This window comes from Oncorhynchus gorbuscha, linkage group LG16, assembly GCF_021184085.1.
Source record: "Oncorhynchus gorbuscha isolate QuinsamMale2020 ecotype Even-year linkage group LG16, OgorEven_v1.0, whole genome shotgun sequence".
Classification (NCBI taxonomy): domain Eukaryota; kingdom Metazoa; phylum Chordata; class Actinopteri; order Salmoniformes; family Salmonidae; genus Oncorhynchus; species Oncorhynchus gorbuscha.
In genome coordinates, this window is record NC_060188.1 from 42579553 (window position 1) to 42597349 (window position 17797).

At 45.4% G+C, this 17797-nt stretch overlaps 1 protein-coding gene across 6 annotated transcripts in view; it reads left to right on the plus strand.

Moving 5' to 3' along the window:
* The window catches only part of LOC123999125 (rap guanine nucleotide exchange factor 6-like), a 136432-nt gene that overhangs the window by 16175 nt on the left and 102460 nt on the right, over window positions 1–17797 (plus strand). For all 6 annotated transcript variants that reach the window (XM_046304557.1, XM_046304564.1, XM_046304560.1 and 3 more), the window contains exons 2-4: window positions 3877–3947; window positions 6061–6117; window positions 12679–12762. In XM_046304557.1, coding sequence (XP_046160513.1) covers window positions 3877–3947; window positions 6061–6117; window positions 12679–12762 — 212 coding nt within the window. The remainder of the gene's footprint in view (window positions 1–3876; window positions 3948–6060; window positions 6118–12678; window positions 12763–17797) is intronic.

Below are 17797 nucleotides of genomic sequence, written 5' to 3' on the forward strand. Positions count from 1 at the left end.
TATTTCATGCAGACAGTGCTGCGAATGAATTGTACCGTGGTGTGCCTTTTCAGGTCGTCATTTGGCATCTTCTCCCAATCCAATTCAGTGGTGCTTGTGTTTTAAAGCCGATGGATGAAGAGGTCTACTTTTCAACATGAGGTAATATAGTCTATAAAAATACAGGCTTGCCTGTAAGTCTCTGATCATAAGGGTTATAGGAGGAAGACCGGTAACCCCTCCTAGCAGTTTCCTTGAACAAGACCCTCATAAGGAACACAGATCTTACTAGATAATATAGGCCAGGGGTTTTTCACTGGTCAGGTCACATGGTCAGGAAATAGGCTTAGCCCAACTTCTAAAGAATAGCCAAGTACAGCCCTGTCCGGAATAAGTATTTTTCTATCCAGACTATGACTGAGTTGATGACAGACTTGTGTCCAGACTACTCCATGTACAGACTATCAGGAGGAGGGTGGGGCTCAGTCACACTGTAGGTCAGGGGTCGGTAACAGGCCAAAACCGGCCCGCAACTTTATTATTTTTTTACCCACCAGTTTTGAGTTAAAAAATAAAATATTACATACACTACCAGTCAAAAGTTTGGACACACCTACTCATTCAAGGTTTTTTAAAAATATTTGTGATTCTTCAAAGTAGCCACTCTTTTCCGTGATGCACACTCTTGGCATTCTCTCAACGAGCTTCATGAGGAATGCTTTTCCAACAGTCTTGAAGGAGTTCCCACATATGCTGAGCACTTTTCTTCACTCTACGGTCCAACTCATCCCATAACCATCTCAATTGGGTTGAGGTCGGGTGATTGTGGATGCCAGGACATCTGATACAGAATTCCATCACTCTTTCTTTGTCAAATAGCCCTTACACAGCCTGGAGGTGTGTTTTGGGTCATTGTTTTGGGTCATAGTCCCACTAAACGCAAACCAGATGGGATGGCGTATCGCTGCAGAATGCTGTGGTAGCCATGCTGGTTAGGTGTGCCTTGAATTCTAAATAAATCACAGACAGTGTCACCAGCAAAGCACCATCACACCACCACTTCCTTGCTTCACGGTGGGAACCACACATGCAGAGATCATCCATTCGCCTTCCCTGCCTCTCACAAAGACACAGGTTGGAACCAAAAATCTCAAATTTGTACTCGCCAGAACAAAGGATATATTTCCACCAGTCTAATGGCCATTGCTTGTGTTTCTTGGCCCAAGCAAGTCTCTTCTTCTTCTTAGTGTCTTTTAGTAGTGGTTTCTTTGCACCAATTCGACCATGAATGCATAATTCACATGATCTTCTCTGAACAGTTGATATTGAGATGTGTCTGTTGAACTCTGTGAAGCATTTATTTGGACTGCAATCTGAAGTGCAGTTAACTCTGCAGCAGAGGATAAGTTCATTAGAGTTAACTATTGGTTTTCCTTTCCTGTGGCGGTCCTCATGAGAGCCAGTTTCATCATAGCGCTTGATGGTTTTTGCGACTGCACTTGAAGAAACATGTCTTAAAATAATGATGGACTGTCATTTCTCTTTGCTTATTGGAGCTGTTCTTGCCATATTATATTCTTGGTATTTTACCAAATATGGCTATCTTCTGTATACCACCCCTACCTTGTTACAACACAACTGATTAGCTCAAACGCATTAAGAAGGAAAGAAATTCTACAAATTAAATTTTAACAAGGCACACCTGTTAATTGAAATGCATTCCAGGTTACTTCCTAATGAAGCTGGTTGAGATAATGCCAAGAGTGTGCAAAGCTGTCATCAAGGCAAAGGGTGGCTACTTTGAAGAATCTCAAATATAAAATGTATTCTGTTTAACACTTTTTTTGGTTACTACATGACTCCATATGTTATTTCATAGTTTTGATGTCTTCATTATTATTCTACAATGTAGAAAATAGTAAAAATAAAGAAAAACCCTTGAATGAGTAGGTGTGTCCAAACTTTTAACTGTTACTGTATAGAAAATACAATCTCTTTTTGGGCATAGTTGTGGTCAATTTGTTGTGTACAAATAATGATATCCCCCCCCCTGACCATCTGCTCCGACTAAAATTGGCCCGCCGTTGAATCTAGTTGCCTACCCCTGCTCTAGGTGGACTCCTTCCACCTGTTCTTCCTGATTCTCCCTTTGTTTGAAGTAGAAGGAAGGAGTTTCGAGTGACTGACAGTCAGAGGGTTTCTATCAGCAAATCCTGACTGGCCTCTGGTTTTCAGGCCAGATGAGCTCTCCCAGGAAGTGTTAGCGGAAGTAGAGGCTAATACTGATGAGCCCAGCCGGCCATGGCTCTGATGCGTTGTTATTCATGGTTAAACCCCACGCACACGTACAGGAGGCCTATGCTGTACACACACACACACACACACACACACACACACACACACACACACACACACACACACACACACACACACACACACACACACACACACACACACACACACACACACACACACACACACACACACACACACACACACACACACACACACACACACACACACACAGTCACAGTCACTCACTTCTACCCCTCTCTGTATTTATTACAGTCTCCTGTGCCACATTCCAGCATTGTCTGGTGTTTTCCTTTTTACTCACTCTTGTGCGTTTTCTGCAGGATCTGTCTTCAACACTGAGAAATAATTTTGTGTCCACGGTAGAGCTAATGGGCAAAAGTCCCTATTGTGATAAATTGCCCGAATTGCTGTGATAATGATGAGTAAAATGACATGTTTATGACATTCTTTTAGTTTTTTTTGTCATCCTCTAAACTACTACTACAACTGTAATGGTTGTAGCCATCAATTGTCCCATTTAACAATCGCCTATATTAGCAAAATGCCTGCGATAAGTGATCGGTATGGTCTGTGTCTGATATTTTTCGGTTTATCATCCCAGGTGTATTACACACATCTGAGTACGGTACACCATGATTCGCTCAGCAAATACCCTAGGATGTCCACAAAGACAATACCCAGAGGTTTAATATTTTCAATGAATTTGTCCCTGAGCAGTCTCCGCTAACTAGCACTTGCTGTTTTGCTACCACACACATTGGTGTGTGTGTGTGTGCGCTCGCTCGCACGCGCTTGGCGGAAGTCACTGAGAGAATGTGCCACACCTGTTAATGTTAGTTGCCCATAGGCTCAATAGCTCCTCTTGTCCTACCACACCATATGGCCGCATGGAAGTTTCCACATGCGTTCTTCAGGCTGTCTGCTCTTAATGTTTGAACAGCTGTGTTTGATAGGAGTCTGTTTTTTAAGGGCTTTGTGTGTCAGTGAGTGTTTGTCGCTCCGGATTAAATTTGTCAGTTTGATAGGAAACCTTTTTTTTTGTTACACAACGGGCCTACGGTAAATTCCTCAAGGAAAATGGACATTCGCTCGTGCCCTTGGTCTGGTTTGCATAGTGCCGAGTTTACACAAAATGAATGTACAAAGGTTAATTTATTCCCTAGCAGCCAGAGGTTAATCTTTTTTTAAGAGCGTTGTGCTGCTCTGATATGGGATGGCTGAATGTGTGTTCTGTGTGTCTGTGGAAAAACGGTGGATTGACAGTCATTTGGTAATCCGTACAAATCCTCCAGCGTTTTGAGTCTTTGGTCAATCCTGACTGAGAGCCTGCGTGCCCAAACATTTGTGCCGTCGTTCTGTACATATCTGAGAGTATTAGGCCTATAGTGTACGAGTGATTTAGGTTTTTAGATCTCCAGTTCCTGCTTTAGTGTAGAGACCTTTTTGGCAGACCAATCACAGTTGACCCCGAGCTGGATTCTTCAAGTGTTTCAATTGTCAACCAACCTGTGTTGCCTTGCCTCTGGGTGAGGTGAGATGTCTGTTTTTGAACCTTTAAAAACAAATGTATCTCGCCTCCAGGACCTGCACACCGTTTACTGTCACCTCTACCACATGGATGTCCTGTCCCACCTCAGGGAGCACCAGCTCAGGTCAGATTTACCTCTCCGTCCAACCACTACACCAAAACACCCACCCTGCTAAAGCTGCCTACACCACATCTTAGAGTAGGAGCGCTGATCTAGGACCAGTTTGGCCTTTTTTTAAAACATCATGAATGAGATTTGGATTTCTACATGGTCGGGACGGGGGACCTGATTCTAGATCGGCACTCCTACTCTGATGAGAGGCATTATGAATACAGGCCCAGGTGTGGAAGCTGCAACTAGTGTCTGTGACTCATCCACATGACCCTTCCAGTCCAATCTCCTGTTCATACATAGGACAGAGTTGACTTGCGCACCCTGGGGCCGGCGTGCAGGCCATACACCCCTCATTAACCACAACCATTCCACGTAGTCAACACTCGGATATGAGAGCGGTCAGTGTGGTTGTGGTCATGTATGAACTGATCAGTTGGTAGTGTCTGAACTAGTGAGAGAAAATAGATGCAGTTACATATCGGAATATTGTTTCTGACGACATATTGTCTTGACAATATCGCAATATTATTTTTCCGCTAGTCGGCTGTACCTGCAACAAAACTCCAGCGTTCTTTTTTTTCATAGCTCGTTCTCCATCTTCTTTTTAAATAGGGAGGTCATTTTGTTTTCTGCACTTATTTCTCTGACTGGTTAAACTACTTATTTCAGGCCTCTCTCTTGTCCCTCTTTAGCAGATATGGTGAGTAATGTGTTCGGAACATCGAATTGCAATAAAATCACAGTGTTAAATCGCAATACATATCGTATCGGCACCAAAATATTGTGAGGTCCCAGGCATTTCTCAGCCCTAATCCGCATAAAATAGACCAGTGGCTGTTGCTTAAATTCAACTGAATTTATAAACAAAACTGACTTGATGAACATTTAATGAAAGGCGCCAGCAGGTTCTTTAGATCGGTAGGGCTGAAAAAGTTGGTAGTGTCGTATGAAATGGTACTACAGTATTCTAAAATGTTGGTGTCATAGGTTTCATGACAGTTTGGCACCGCAATATTACCGTGGTGCTGGTATACCAGGCAAAAATACTCACGAGAAGATATGTATATTGCGATTTCTTACGATTCTGTATGTATTATGATTTGATACTGTGGTTTTTTTCCAAATGTGTTGTGATTCGATCTTTCAAACATGTTGCTCACCATATGTCTGCTTGAGAGGGATGAGAGTTTTGATCAGTCATAGAAAGAAATGTGCTGAAGACAATTTGGCTCCTTATTTAAAAAGATGGAGAACAAAGGTTAAAGTACATCCAACTAGTGCCAAAATAATATTGTGATATTGTCAAAACGATACAATATATTGTTAAAGAATAATATCCCGATATGTAACAGTGGAATTTGTTTCCCCCAAAACTAATCTGAACTGATGATGCATAAACGTGTAATGTATAAAGCTGATAATGTAGGAAACATATGTATGGACCGATAACGCATGAACTAGTAGTGTCTGAGCTAAGTGTTTTTTCAGGTCGCTAATGTCCAAACAGTGGAGCGAGAAAATTTAATAAAATAAATAAAATAAACATTTATTTTGGGGGGGGTGGGGTCAGGATGGAAAAACTATTTCAGTGTAGATTGAAATTACTAAAACCAGATATAAAGTATGTAGAAATGACAATGGGCCTACTACATCTTTTATATATAATCTTTGAGAATCAACAATCACCAAAATAAAAGCTAGACAGTCTGGGAGAAATGAGAATTCAAAACCAAATGAATTTAGCAGTATTGATTTTGTTATTATGTTTGAACAAAAGAACACAGCGTTATCCATGGCAAAATGTGTAGAATTGTAGGAAATTAGCTTTTAAACTGCAAAAATGTCTCACAGCTCCATGGAGAAATTCAGAATTGCAGGAAATTGGTTTAAAATTGCAGAAAGTTATCTACACCTCCACAATGGCGACCTCTAAAATGCAATCTAAAGTTCAGCCGTGCTGACAGGCCGATCCACAACCATTGCCCAACACCTACGCGCCTTTTCTGATCCAGAAAAAACCTGTCGTGTGTGTAAATGTATAATCTAGAAAACTGGTAATGTATGAAACTGATTATGCATGAACTCATAGTCATAATAAAGATGTTGTTTTGTTGTTGTGCAGGTCGATGTGTACCTCAGCCAGGTATGAGAGACACGAAGCTAACCACATCCTGTTCTAGTAAGTGTGTACACACACACACACACACACACACACACACACACACACACACACACACACACACACACACACACACACACACACACACACACACACACACACACACACACACACACACACACACACACACACACACACACACACACACACACACACACACACACACACACACACACACACACACACAGGAAAACCTAAACATCTGCTTTGCTTCTCTTAAAGAACATTGCTTTCCCTTTCTGTTTGTCTACAGCATCAAATGCATTTATTCGTTGCGTACACAGTTTTGATGATGGTAGTGTCAACCCACTCTGCCTAGGTGATGACATTTCACTTATGTTATAAAATAGATTTTTTTTACCAAGGCAAATAAGATTCTTCATGTTCTGAATCATTCAGAGGGGTCTTACTTTAACATATCCTTTAACGTTATATCCAAAAAGTCTGGGCATGGGCACAGCTGTGGGTGCTGGTTTTTCGTAACAACCTTTTAGGTTTTTACATTTTGTGGTTGTTGTCTTCAAAGTTGTTTCCGCAGGCCGCAAAAAGTGAAATTGACATGACACATGCTGAATTAAAACTTGTTATACGTTCAGTGGTGCGTTGACATTTCAGAGTTACTTGTTTTTGTGAAAGTCTAAAATAACAGTTGCAACTGCAACTCCCGCGCGGACTCGGGAGAGGCGAAGGTCGAGCCGTGCATCCTCCAAAACACAACTCGGCCAAGGCGCACTGATTCTTGACACAATGCCCACTTAACCTGGAAACCAGCCGCACCGATGTGTCGGAAGAAAACACCGTACACCTGGTGATCGTGTTAGCATGCACAGCGCCCGGCCCGCCGCAGGAGTCACTTGTGCGCGATGGGACAAGGACATCCCTGCCGGCCAAACCTTACACTAACCCAGACGACGCTGGGCATTTGTGCGCCGCCCTGTGGGTCTACCCGGTCGCGGCCAGCTGCAACAGAGCCTGGACTCGAACCTAGAATCTCTAGCGGCACAGCTAGCACTGCGATGTAGTGCCTTAGACCACTGCGCCACTTGGGAAATACGGAAATATGTCATTTACTTAACTATCCAGACCCTTTGCTAAGAGACTCGAAATTGAGCACAGGTGCATCCTGTTTCCGTTGATCATCCTTGAGATGTTTCTACAATTTGATTGGAGTCCAACTATGGTAAATTGAATTGATTGGACATGATTTGGAAAGGCACATACCTGTCTATATAAGGTCCCAAAGTTGACAGTGCATGTCAGAACAAAAACCAAGCCATGAGGTCGAAGGAATTGTCCATTGAGCTCCGAGACGACAGGATTGTGTCGAGGCACAGATCTGGGGAAGGGTACCAAAACATTTCTGCAGCAATGAAGGTCCCAAGGAGAGTTGCATCCATTATTCCTAAATGGAAGAAATTTTGAACCACCAAGACTCTTCCTAGAGCTGGCCACCTGACCAAACTGAGCAATCGGGGGAGAAGGGCCTTGGACAGGGAGGTGACCAATAAACCCGTTGGTCACTCTGACAGAGCTCTAGATTTCCTTTGTGGAGATGGTTGTCCTTCTGGAAGGTTCTCCCATCTCTGCAGCACTACCCCAATCACGCCAGACGGAAGCCGCTCCTCAGTAAAATGCACATGACAGCCTGATTGGAGTTTGCCTAAAGGCACCTTAAGACTCTGACCATGAGAAACAAGATTCCCTGGTCTGATGAAACCAAGATTGATCACTTTGGCCTGAATGTCAAGCGTCACGTCTAGGAGAAACCTGGCACCATCCCTACGGTGCACCATTGTGGTGGCAGAATCATGCTTTGGGGTTGTTTTCCAGGAGCAGGTTCTGGGAGACTAGTCGGGATCGAGCGAAAGATGAACGGAGCAAAGTACAGAGAGGTCCTTGATGAAAACCTGCTCCAGAGTGCTCAGGATCTCAGACTGGGGCTACGGTTCACCTTCCAACAAGACAACGACCCTAGGCACACAGCCAAGACAACGCAGGAATGGCTTCAGGACAAGTTTCTGAATGTCCTTCAGTGGGCCAGCCAGAGCCCGGACATGTACCTGATCTCTGGAGAGACCTGTGGCTGTGCTGTGCTGCAACGCTCGCCATCCAACCTGGCAGAGCTTGACAGGATCTGCAGAGAATAATGGCAGAAACTCCACAAATATAAGTGTGCCAAGCTTGTAGCATCATACCCAAAAAGACATGATGCTGTAGTCGAGGCCAAGGTACTTCAATAAAGTACTGAGAAAAGGGTCTGAATACTTCTGTAAATGTGATATACATAGTGGGGCAAAAAAGTATTTAGTCAGCCACCAATTGTGCAAGTTCTCCCACTTAAAAAGATGAGGCCTGTAATTTTCATCATAGGTACACTTCAACTATGACAGACAAAATACTTTTTTGCCCCACTGTATATACACTACCGGTCAAAAGTTTTAGAACACCTACTCATTCAAGGTTTTTAAATTATAATAAAAAATAAAAAATCTACATTGTAGATTCATGGTGAAGACCAACTATGAAATAACACATATGGAATGCTTTTCCACATATTCTAAAAACTTGTTGGCTGCTTTTCCTTCACTCTGCAATCCAACTCATCCCAACCATCTCAATTTGGTTGAGGTCGGAGGATTGTGGAGACCAGGTCATCTGATGCAGCGCTCCATCTCTTTCTTTCTTGGTAGAATAGCCCTTACACAGCCTGGACTCATCAGACCAAAGGACAGATTCTTCCCTGTCTAATGTCTATTGCTTGTGTTTCTTGGCTCCAGCAAGTCTCTTCTTCTTATATGTGTCCTTTAGTTGTGGTTTCTTTCCAGCAATTGGACCATGAAGGCCTGATTCTCCTCTGAACAGTTAATGTTGAGATCTGTCTGTTACTTGAACTCAAAGGGGTTTGAGTATTTGTTTTATTTGATGACTTTATTATTTAATTATTAGTCATTGTCTCATCCATATAGAGCTGCTGCTTATGTTGTCTGCCAAAATCACAATATTAGTAGTACATATAAAGTAAATAAGGCATACTTTTATGACTGCTGAATACCAACTAGCAATCATGTATTTTCAGGTAGACCTACCACTCAAACCAACTGCTCTCTATTCCTCTCGATCACTTGTCTTCTGTCTCTTCTCTCCGTGTCTGCCGCACACAGATTGGACAAGTAGGCGTGCAATGGATTATGGTCATTGTAGTTAATTACCATGTTTTCTGTGACTGTTAAACAGTCTGATGGCCTGGAGATGGAAGCTGTTTTTCAGGGGGTGCTGTGGGATTATTTAAGATACTCTATGAAGAGGTAGGGTTTCAGATGTTTTCGGAACGGGTCTCTGCTGTCCTAGCTTCAGGGGGAAGCTAGTTCCACCATTGGGGTGCCAGGACTGAGAGAAGCTTGGACTGAGTGGGAGCTGACCTCCCATAGGGGTGTGAGGGCTAAGAGACCAGAGGTGGCAGAACGGAGTGCTCGGATTAGGGTGCAGGGTTTTAGCATAGCCTGAAGGTAGCGAGGAGCAGTTTCCTCTTGCTGCTGCGTAGGTAATGACCACGGTCTTGTAGTGGATGCCAGCTTCGACTCTTAAGCCAGCGGAGTGTGCAGTCGTACTCTACGTATGTAGTATAGCGTGAAGCTGCTGAAGCGAGTCACTACTTTGAAGTTTGTAGAGAACGACAGGGTGTTGTCCAGGGTCACGCCAAGGTTCTTTGCAATCTGGGAGGGGGACACCGTAATTGTCACCTGTGATGGAGAGGTCGTGGAGCTGGCCGGCCTTCCCCAAGAGGAAGAGCAGCTCCGTCTTGTCGAGGTTGAGCAGAAGGTGGTGGACTGACACCCAAGCTGAGACATCTGCCAGGCACGCAGAGAAGCGTGTCACCACCTGGGTGTCAGAGAGGGGGGGGGGGCTCCAGTAGTGTGAGTACGTGGTGCAGACACAGATTCTCTCCACGCCACCTGCAAGGAGCAGCCTGCCAGGTATGGTGCAATCCAAGAGTGTGCAGAGCCTGAGACGCCCAGCCCTGAGAGGGTGGAGGAGGATCTGATGGTTCACGGTGTTGAAGGCAGCGGATAGATCTAGGAGGATGAGAACAGATAAGAGAGAGTCAGCTTTGGCAGTGAGGGGAGCCTCTGTGACGAAGAGGAGAGCAGTCAGTTGAGTGACCCATCTTGGTAAAGGTCAAGAAGATGGTTCTGAGAGCGATAGCGAGAGATTTGGTCAGAGAAGGCACGCTCAACTGTTTTGAACGGAAAATAACATATACCGGTCTGCATTTTCTTGAGGAGGGGACCGACTTTGGCCGTTTTGAAGTAAGAGGGGATGCAGCCAGTGGTCAGGGATGAGGGAAGTGAGGAATGGGAGGTCTCCAGAGATGGCCTCACCGTACTCTGAATCTGGATTCCTTATGAAATACTAAAGCCCATGTAAACCTGCTAATCAAATCAAATTCAAATCAAATGTATTTATATAGCCCTTCTTACATCAGCGCTGTACAGAAACCCAGCCTAAAACCCTAAACAGCAAGCAATGCAGATGTAGAAGCACAGTGGCTAGGAAAAACTCCCTAGAAAGGCCAAAACCTAGGAAGAAACCTAGAGAGGAACCAGGCTATGAGGAGGGGCCAGTCCTCTTCTGGCTGTGATGGTCAAGATGTTCAAATGTTCATAAATGACCAGCATGGTCAAATAATAATAATCACAGTAGTTGTCGAGGGTGCAGCAAGTCAGCACCTCAGGAGTAAATGTCAGTTGGCTTTTCATAGCCGATCATTAAGAGTATTTCTATCGATCTTACTGTCTCTAGAGAGTTGAAAACAGCAGGTCTTGGACAGGTAGCACGTCCGGTGAACAGGTCAGGATTCCATAGCCACAGGCAGAACAGTTGAAACTGGAGCAGCAGCACGGCCAGGTGGACTGGGGACAGCAAGGAGTCATCACGCCAAGTAGTCCTGAGGCATGGTCCTATGGCTCAGGTCCTCCTCCTCCGAGAGAGAATTAGAGAGAGCATACTTAAATTCACACAGGACACCAGATAAGACAGGAGAAGTACTCCAGATATAATAAACTGACCCTAGCCCCCCCGACACATAAACTACTGCAGCGTAAAGTGCCAAACAGGCAGGATATATCCTCACCCACTTTGCCAAAGCACAGCCCCCACACCACTAGAGGGATATCTTCAACCACCAACGTACCATCCTGAGACAAGGCCGAGTATAGCCTACAAAGATCTCCGCCACGGCACAACCCAAGGGGTGGGGTGGGGTGGGGGGGTGCCAACCCAGACAGGAAGATCACGTCAGTGACTCAACCCACTCAAGTGACGCACCCCTCCCAGGGATGGCATGGAAGAGCACCAGTGAGCCGTGACTCAGCCAGAGGCAGAGAATCCCAGTGGAGAGGGGAACTGGCCAGGCAGAGACAGCAGGGGCGGTTCGTTGTTCCAGAGCCTTTCCGTTCACCTTCACACTCCTGGGCCAGACTACACTCAATCATATGACCTACTGAAGAGATGAGTCTTCAGTAAAGACTTAAAGGTTGAGACTGAGTCTGCGTCTCTCACATGGGTAGGCAGAACATTCCATAAAAATGGAGCTCTATAGAAGAAAGCCCTGCCTCCAGCTGTTTGCTTAGAAATTCTAGGGACAATTAGGTGTCCTGCGTCTTGTGACCATAGCGTACGTGTAGGTATGTACTGCAGGACCAAATCGGAAAGATAGGTAGGAGCAAGCCCATGTAATGCTTTTGGTTTAATGTAATGTATTTGGTTTATACATTAGGCTACCGACGTATATGTACCTTTATTGCAATTCAACTTTACCCTCCTCCATCCATATTGCATCTGTTAATAGGGCTGCCCCCTGCTGTATATTCCCTCTCTGAGGAGGACACTGAGACGCTACTGCCTGTCCTCACGGTAGACTGTTAATGAAGTGCCCTGTTTGGACAGAATATCAACAGGACTATCGAGGCCATGCAAGTGGATTTCTTCAAGGCAATTCAGCCTCTACTTAAACGATGCTAATGCATCTACTGTACCACCTCAAGCAACATTCAAGACTTGTTTGTTGGGCCAGATTATTATTATTATTATTATTTTACCCTGTTGAGGAAAAATTCAGGGCCTCTCCTTTTCAAATATAATGCACATGTGATGTCACCATGCAGACGTGTTCTTAAACGGCAATATGTAGACCAGGATCATCAGCTAGATTCAGCCGCAGGACAATTTGTTTTCTGGAGGGGTTGGTCGGGAGGTCGGAACATAATTACAAATCATTTGTCCTCTGCAAATTGACCGTAAACATATGTTTGACTAAAACCTAATCATTTCAAGCCTTGCTTACATTTGTATACGATCACTCTCTCTTTTATGCATGGGAATACTTGAACACATTTCTTATATGTCCAAGAAATGAAAATTCCACACCCTGGAATTTGTATTTTATTTAAATTTGCTCAGAAAACGTGGGGGGCCAAATAAAACCACCCGTGGGGGCCACCAGTTGGGGAACCCTGATGTAGACTAACACAATGTTCCTTGTAATCTTGTCTCCCCCTACAGCCAAGACAGCCTCGCCACATGTTGGTACATCCTCCTCTCCGGCTCAGTCTTCGTCAAGGAGCACATGTACTTGGCTAGATGCTGGTAGGTACCATCTATCGTCCATTGATCATCACACAGCCTCTTCACACAGACACAGACTGACTGGACGGGGTAAGGAGAGAGGCCGCGGCGTCCGAATGTCACCCTAGTCCCTATGTAGTGCACTACTTTTCACCAGGTTCCATAGGGTGCTGGTGAAAAGTAGTGCACTATATAGGGAAATAGGGTGCCATTAGGGACGGTACCAGAAGGGGGTTAGACTACCGGCCTGTTTGGCCGAAGGCAGCAAGCGGCGGTGTGCTTCAGATCTGTGTGGGCTTTGATAAGATGGCTTGTGATGAAGTGTCTGTTTTGTAGAGCAAGGAGTGAGCTCTGAACCGAGTGGGTTCTGCTACAGTTCACTGGCTTGTCTGTCAGACGAGGGGAGAGCCGGACAGACACACGTCTCTTTCTAACACACACATGCACTCTTTCTCACGGTCTCACTCACTCTCTCTGTCTCAGACACACGTTAAGTAGGGATCATGTCTTTTTGATGCAGTGCAGCTTTGAGGCAAGTGTGAGATTCCTTTAGCTCCACATGGCTATAATGACTGCAGCCACTGATAATGAGGGGTGCACGCGTGTGTGCGTGTTGCTGATTTGAGTACAGATGTCTCGGACACAGACACACCAGCCAGGCCCATTTTCACTGTTTTATTAATGCTTTTCTCTTCCTGCCCTGGTTGGTCTCTCCAACATAGCCCCCCCCCGCCCAGCATTGAAACACAAAGCTTTTGAAAGATAATTTGCACATGGTACCACTTCCTCTACCCTACTGCACAGCATATATCAGATTTGAAGCATTGAGGATGACAGAAATGGGGACAAAAAGCATTGAAAAACACTGTGTGAAGCTGAATTTGCATATTGGCAGCAATTGGGCGCGCATGAGGTGACTGCCATGTGCTTCAGTGCAGAAGGAGAAGGTGGGCAACCACGACTGCCTTGAAGAGATATTGAAGTGTGTGTGTCCGTTTGTTTCTGCCCGTGTGTGTGTGTGTGTGACTGCATGTAGGCCTATGCGTGACTGAACATGGCATCTGTGCGCGTTCGTGTGCGGGGCAGTTGATGACAGACAGAGCAGGGCGGTGGGGTTGGGGTGCTGCCTCTGCAGGGGTCCATGGGGTTGTTGGGGCTAGGAGGGCAGTGAGCAGGGGGAAGGGAAGAGGGCGGTGGGGTTATGGTGCTGCCTCTGCAGGGGTCCATGGGGTTGTTGGGGCTAGGAGGGCAGTGAGCAGGGGGAAGGGAAGAGGGCGGTGGGGTTATGGTGCTGCCTCTGCAGGGGTCCATGGGGTTGTTGGGGCTAGGAGGGCAGTGAGCAGGGGGAAGGGAAGAGGGCGGTGGGGTTATGGTGCTGCCTCTGCAGGGGTCCATGGGGTTGTTGGGGCTAGGAGGGCAGTGAGCAGGGGGAAGGGAAGAGGGCGGTGGGGTTATGGTGCTGCCTCTGCAGGGGTCCATGGGGTTGTTGGGGCTAGGAGGGCAGTGAGCAGGGGGAAAGGAAGAGGGCGGTGGGGTTATGGTGCTGCCTCTGCAGGGGTCCATGGGGTTGTTGGGGCTAGGAGGGCAGTGAGCAGGGGGAAGGGAAGAGGGCTGTGGGGTTATGGTGCTGCCTCTGCAGGGGTCCATGGGGTTGTTGGGGCTAGGAGGGCAGTGAGCAGGGGGGAGGGAAGAGGGCTGTGGGGTTATGGTGCTGCCTCTGCAGGGGTCCATGGGGTTGTTGGGGCTAGGAGGGCAGTGAGCAGGGGGGAGGGAAGAGGGCGGTGGGGTTATGGTGCTGCCTCTGCAGGGGTCCATGGGGTTGTTGGGGCTAGGAGGGCAGAGAGCAGGGGGAAGGGAAGAGGGCGCTGGGGAATGCGGAACTCCTGGCAGGACTGGGAATGGCCATGTGTTCCTGAGCAGCATGTAGCCCAGAAGCATATCCAGGCAGGAAATGAGCACACACACAGAACACACACATGCCCTGGAGCCATCGGACACACAGACCAGAGATAGAAACGCACTCCTTCCCTTAGAAAAGACTCAAGCCCACAATGACTCGCCTCCTCTTCCCACTGGATCTCTAAACAGACTGGACTTGGATTTACAACAGTTTGGGTCGAGACCTGTGCGATTCTATTTACTTACAAAACAATTGAGGATATGCTGGATATCATCTCCCCTCAAAGAGACCCAGAGAAGCAGATCTGTACGTAGCTGTTTGTCAGGTTAGTGTTTACGTGTTCGTCCCTCGTTTTTATTGTTCTGTTAGGAGTTGAGCCCTAGGACTTGGAGTCGTGGATGTATGCCTTAGTAAGTCATTTAGGAGCTTTTTAACTCCCCCTTCTCTGCTTGTGTACTGAAGCCGGCATCTAAACGCGGCTATGGGCTAAATCAGTGGTTCCCAACCTATTTTTCACCAAGAGACCCCTTTTTCCACATTTGAAAAATGTTACGCCCTCCCTTTAATTAGAATTGTTGGTTATTAAGAGAATATATTGAATACAAAGTAAAGTGACCCGATTTCCCCACATGTTATTCCGCTACCAAATGTTTTTAAAAATGTTTTTATGGTCATTTATATGAAACCTACATTTTAATTATACATAATTTAAAGAATGTGATTTGATCAATTGATAGCGACAGATTGACACATTTGAATCTGGTTATTCCCAAGGAAAGTCAGGTGTCTTTGACTCGTCTACTTTAGGACACAGCTCAGCTTCTGAATGACAAACCAAAGATATTCCCATGTGCAGCATCCGAGTCGCGTCTTCCTCTGACAGTTTACCACTTTGTTTATTATCCTAAAGCGTCAGTGATTTAGATTGTTTGTACCAATCACAAATTGTAAAAAAAATAATCATAATAATTGACACCTCAAATCAAGGAAGGTTGGGAGTGGGAACCCATGTACTAAACGTTTTGGAGTTCCCTGCGGGTAAGGCACGTATTGGCAGGATGCCATCGGGCCTGTGTGGTTTGAAGTGATACCGTACTATGTCGATTTGAAATCTCCTCTCAACGTCTGAAAGACAAGCCTAATACTACCCAGGGAAAGGCACATTTAGCAAGAAATGACTGAGCCAGCAATAGCCCATTGGAAGTGTCTCTTTCTGCTCGGTTTCACTTCAAAAAATGGATTCATCTTAACTTAACCACAGCCTCGATGAACACAATACGAAGTGATCCTATACCTGATGGGCAGGTTATCTTCTCAGCTCTTGTGAAGTTCTCATGTCTTTCCGTGTTTTGATTCTGGTGAAACCCACAGCCCTTCTCATAGACAGAGGTGGTTGATTATCTGCCAGTGGATCAGGTTCCTTAGAATCTCATATATTTTCATTTGTTTGTGTTTTTCTAAAGTAAACCTCATATTAAACCTCTAACCTAGTATTATTTCTCAGTAATGTAGACTAGTGGTTTTATTGACTAATTTATTTACTGCAAAATAGCCTCCGAACACTCTACTCAGCAAATTGGATGCAGTCTATCACAGTGCCGTCCGTTTTGTAACCAAAGCCCCGTATACTACCCACCGTTGTATGCTCTCGTTGGCTGGTCCTCGCTACATATTCGTCGCCAAACCCACTGGCTCCAGGTCATCTATAAGTCTTTAGTAGGTAAAGTTCTGCCCTGTCTCAGCTCACTGGTCACCATAGCAACACCCACCCGTATTACAGGCTCCAGCGGGTATATTTCACTGGTCATTCCCAAAGCCAACCCCTACTTTGGTCCCCTTTCCTTACAGTTCTCTGCTGCCAATGACTGGAACGAATTGCAAAAATCACTGAAGTTGGAGACTCATATCTCCCTCACTAACTTCAAGCCTCGTCTGTCAGAGCAGCTTACTGATTGCTGCAGCTGTACACAGCCCATCTGTAAATAGCCCATCCAACCAACTACCTACCTCATCCCCATATTTGCTTTTGCTTTTCTGGTCTTTTGCACACCAGTATTTATACTTGCACATCCTCATCTGCACATCTATCAATGGGGTGTTAATTGCTAAATTGTAATTACTTCGCTACTATGGCCTATTTATTGCCTTACCTCCTTACTTCATTTGCACACACTGTATACAGATTTTCTATTGTGTTATTGACTGCACGTTAGTTTATTCCATGTGTAACTCTGTGTTGTTTGTGTCACACTGCTTTGTTTTATCTTGGCCAGGTCGCAGTTGTAAATGAGAACTTGTTCTCAACTTTGCCTACCTGTTTAAATAAAGGTGAAATAAAAATAAATCTATAAATAGTATGCCGTGGTTAACAAAAAGCCTCTGTCCTTTCTGCTAGTGTCAATATTCAACCCTGTGGCTTGAGTTTGATAGAATTACACTCAATTTCACCTAAATACTTTCTTGAATTTCATCGACCCCCCCCCCCCCCCCCCCTTACATTGATGCTATTTTGTGATTGTTGCTGCTGGGCATAGTAACAATAGTTTGTTTTACGTAGTTGTAATGTAGCAGTCAAGCATTTCTAGTAACTAAAATGGGGTTCGACTAGTTGATGAGTATTTCAAAATGTTGTGAGTACTAGGCCTATCTAGTACTAGGTTCAGTGCATTGTGTTATTTTCATGTCGGTCAATTTATTGCTAGCCGATATGGTCTTGGCTGTAGTGTTAATGACTGTGGCGTTTTGTCCCAAGAGAGCAGAACAGTCTGAGCTAAGAGCAAGATGCTCCAGCTAGACAGTGGTTTGTGGTCGCGCTCTCTCTCTTCATTGTTAGTCATCGTTACCGTGGCGACACGGGTGCTAAACAACTTCTGTTTTCTTTTAGTTTCTAACCAAGCTGTTCCCGAACTGAGTTTACTTATTGACCAGGCTTGGTTACCAGGAGGGTAACATGACTACCTCAAGAAGTGTCTATATTTGGCTTAAAGACGTGTGTGTGTGTGTGTGTGTGGGGCTTTAGTTTCTCACCGAGGGCCTTAGGCTTTGCAGCTGTCTGGAGGTTTCGGTTGAACCTCTTCTCTTACTGGACATCTGGAGAGAAAAACCCCTCAACACCTGCAGAAAGACCTATCTGTTAGTAACCCCCCCCCCCCCCAA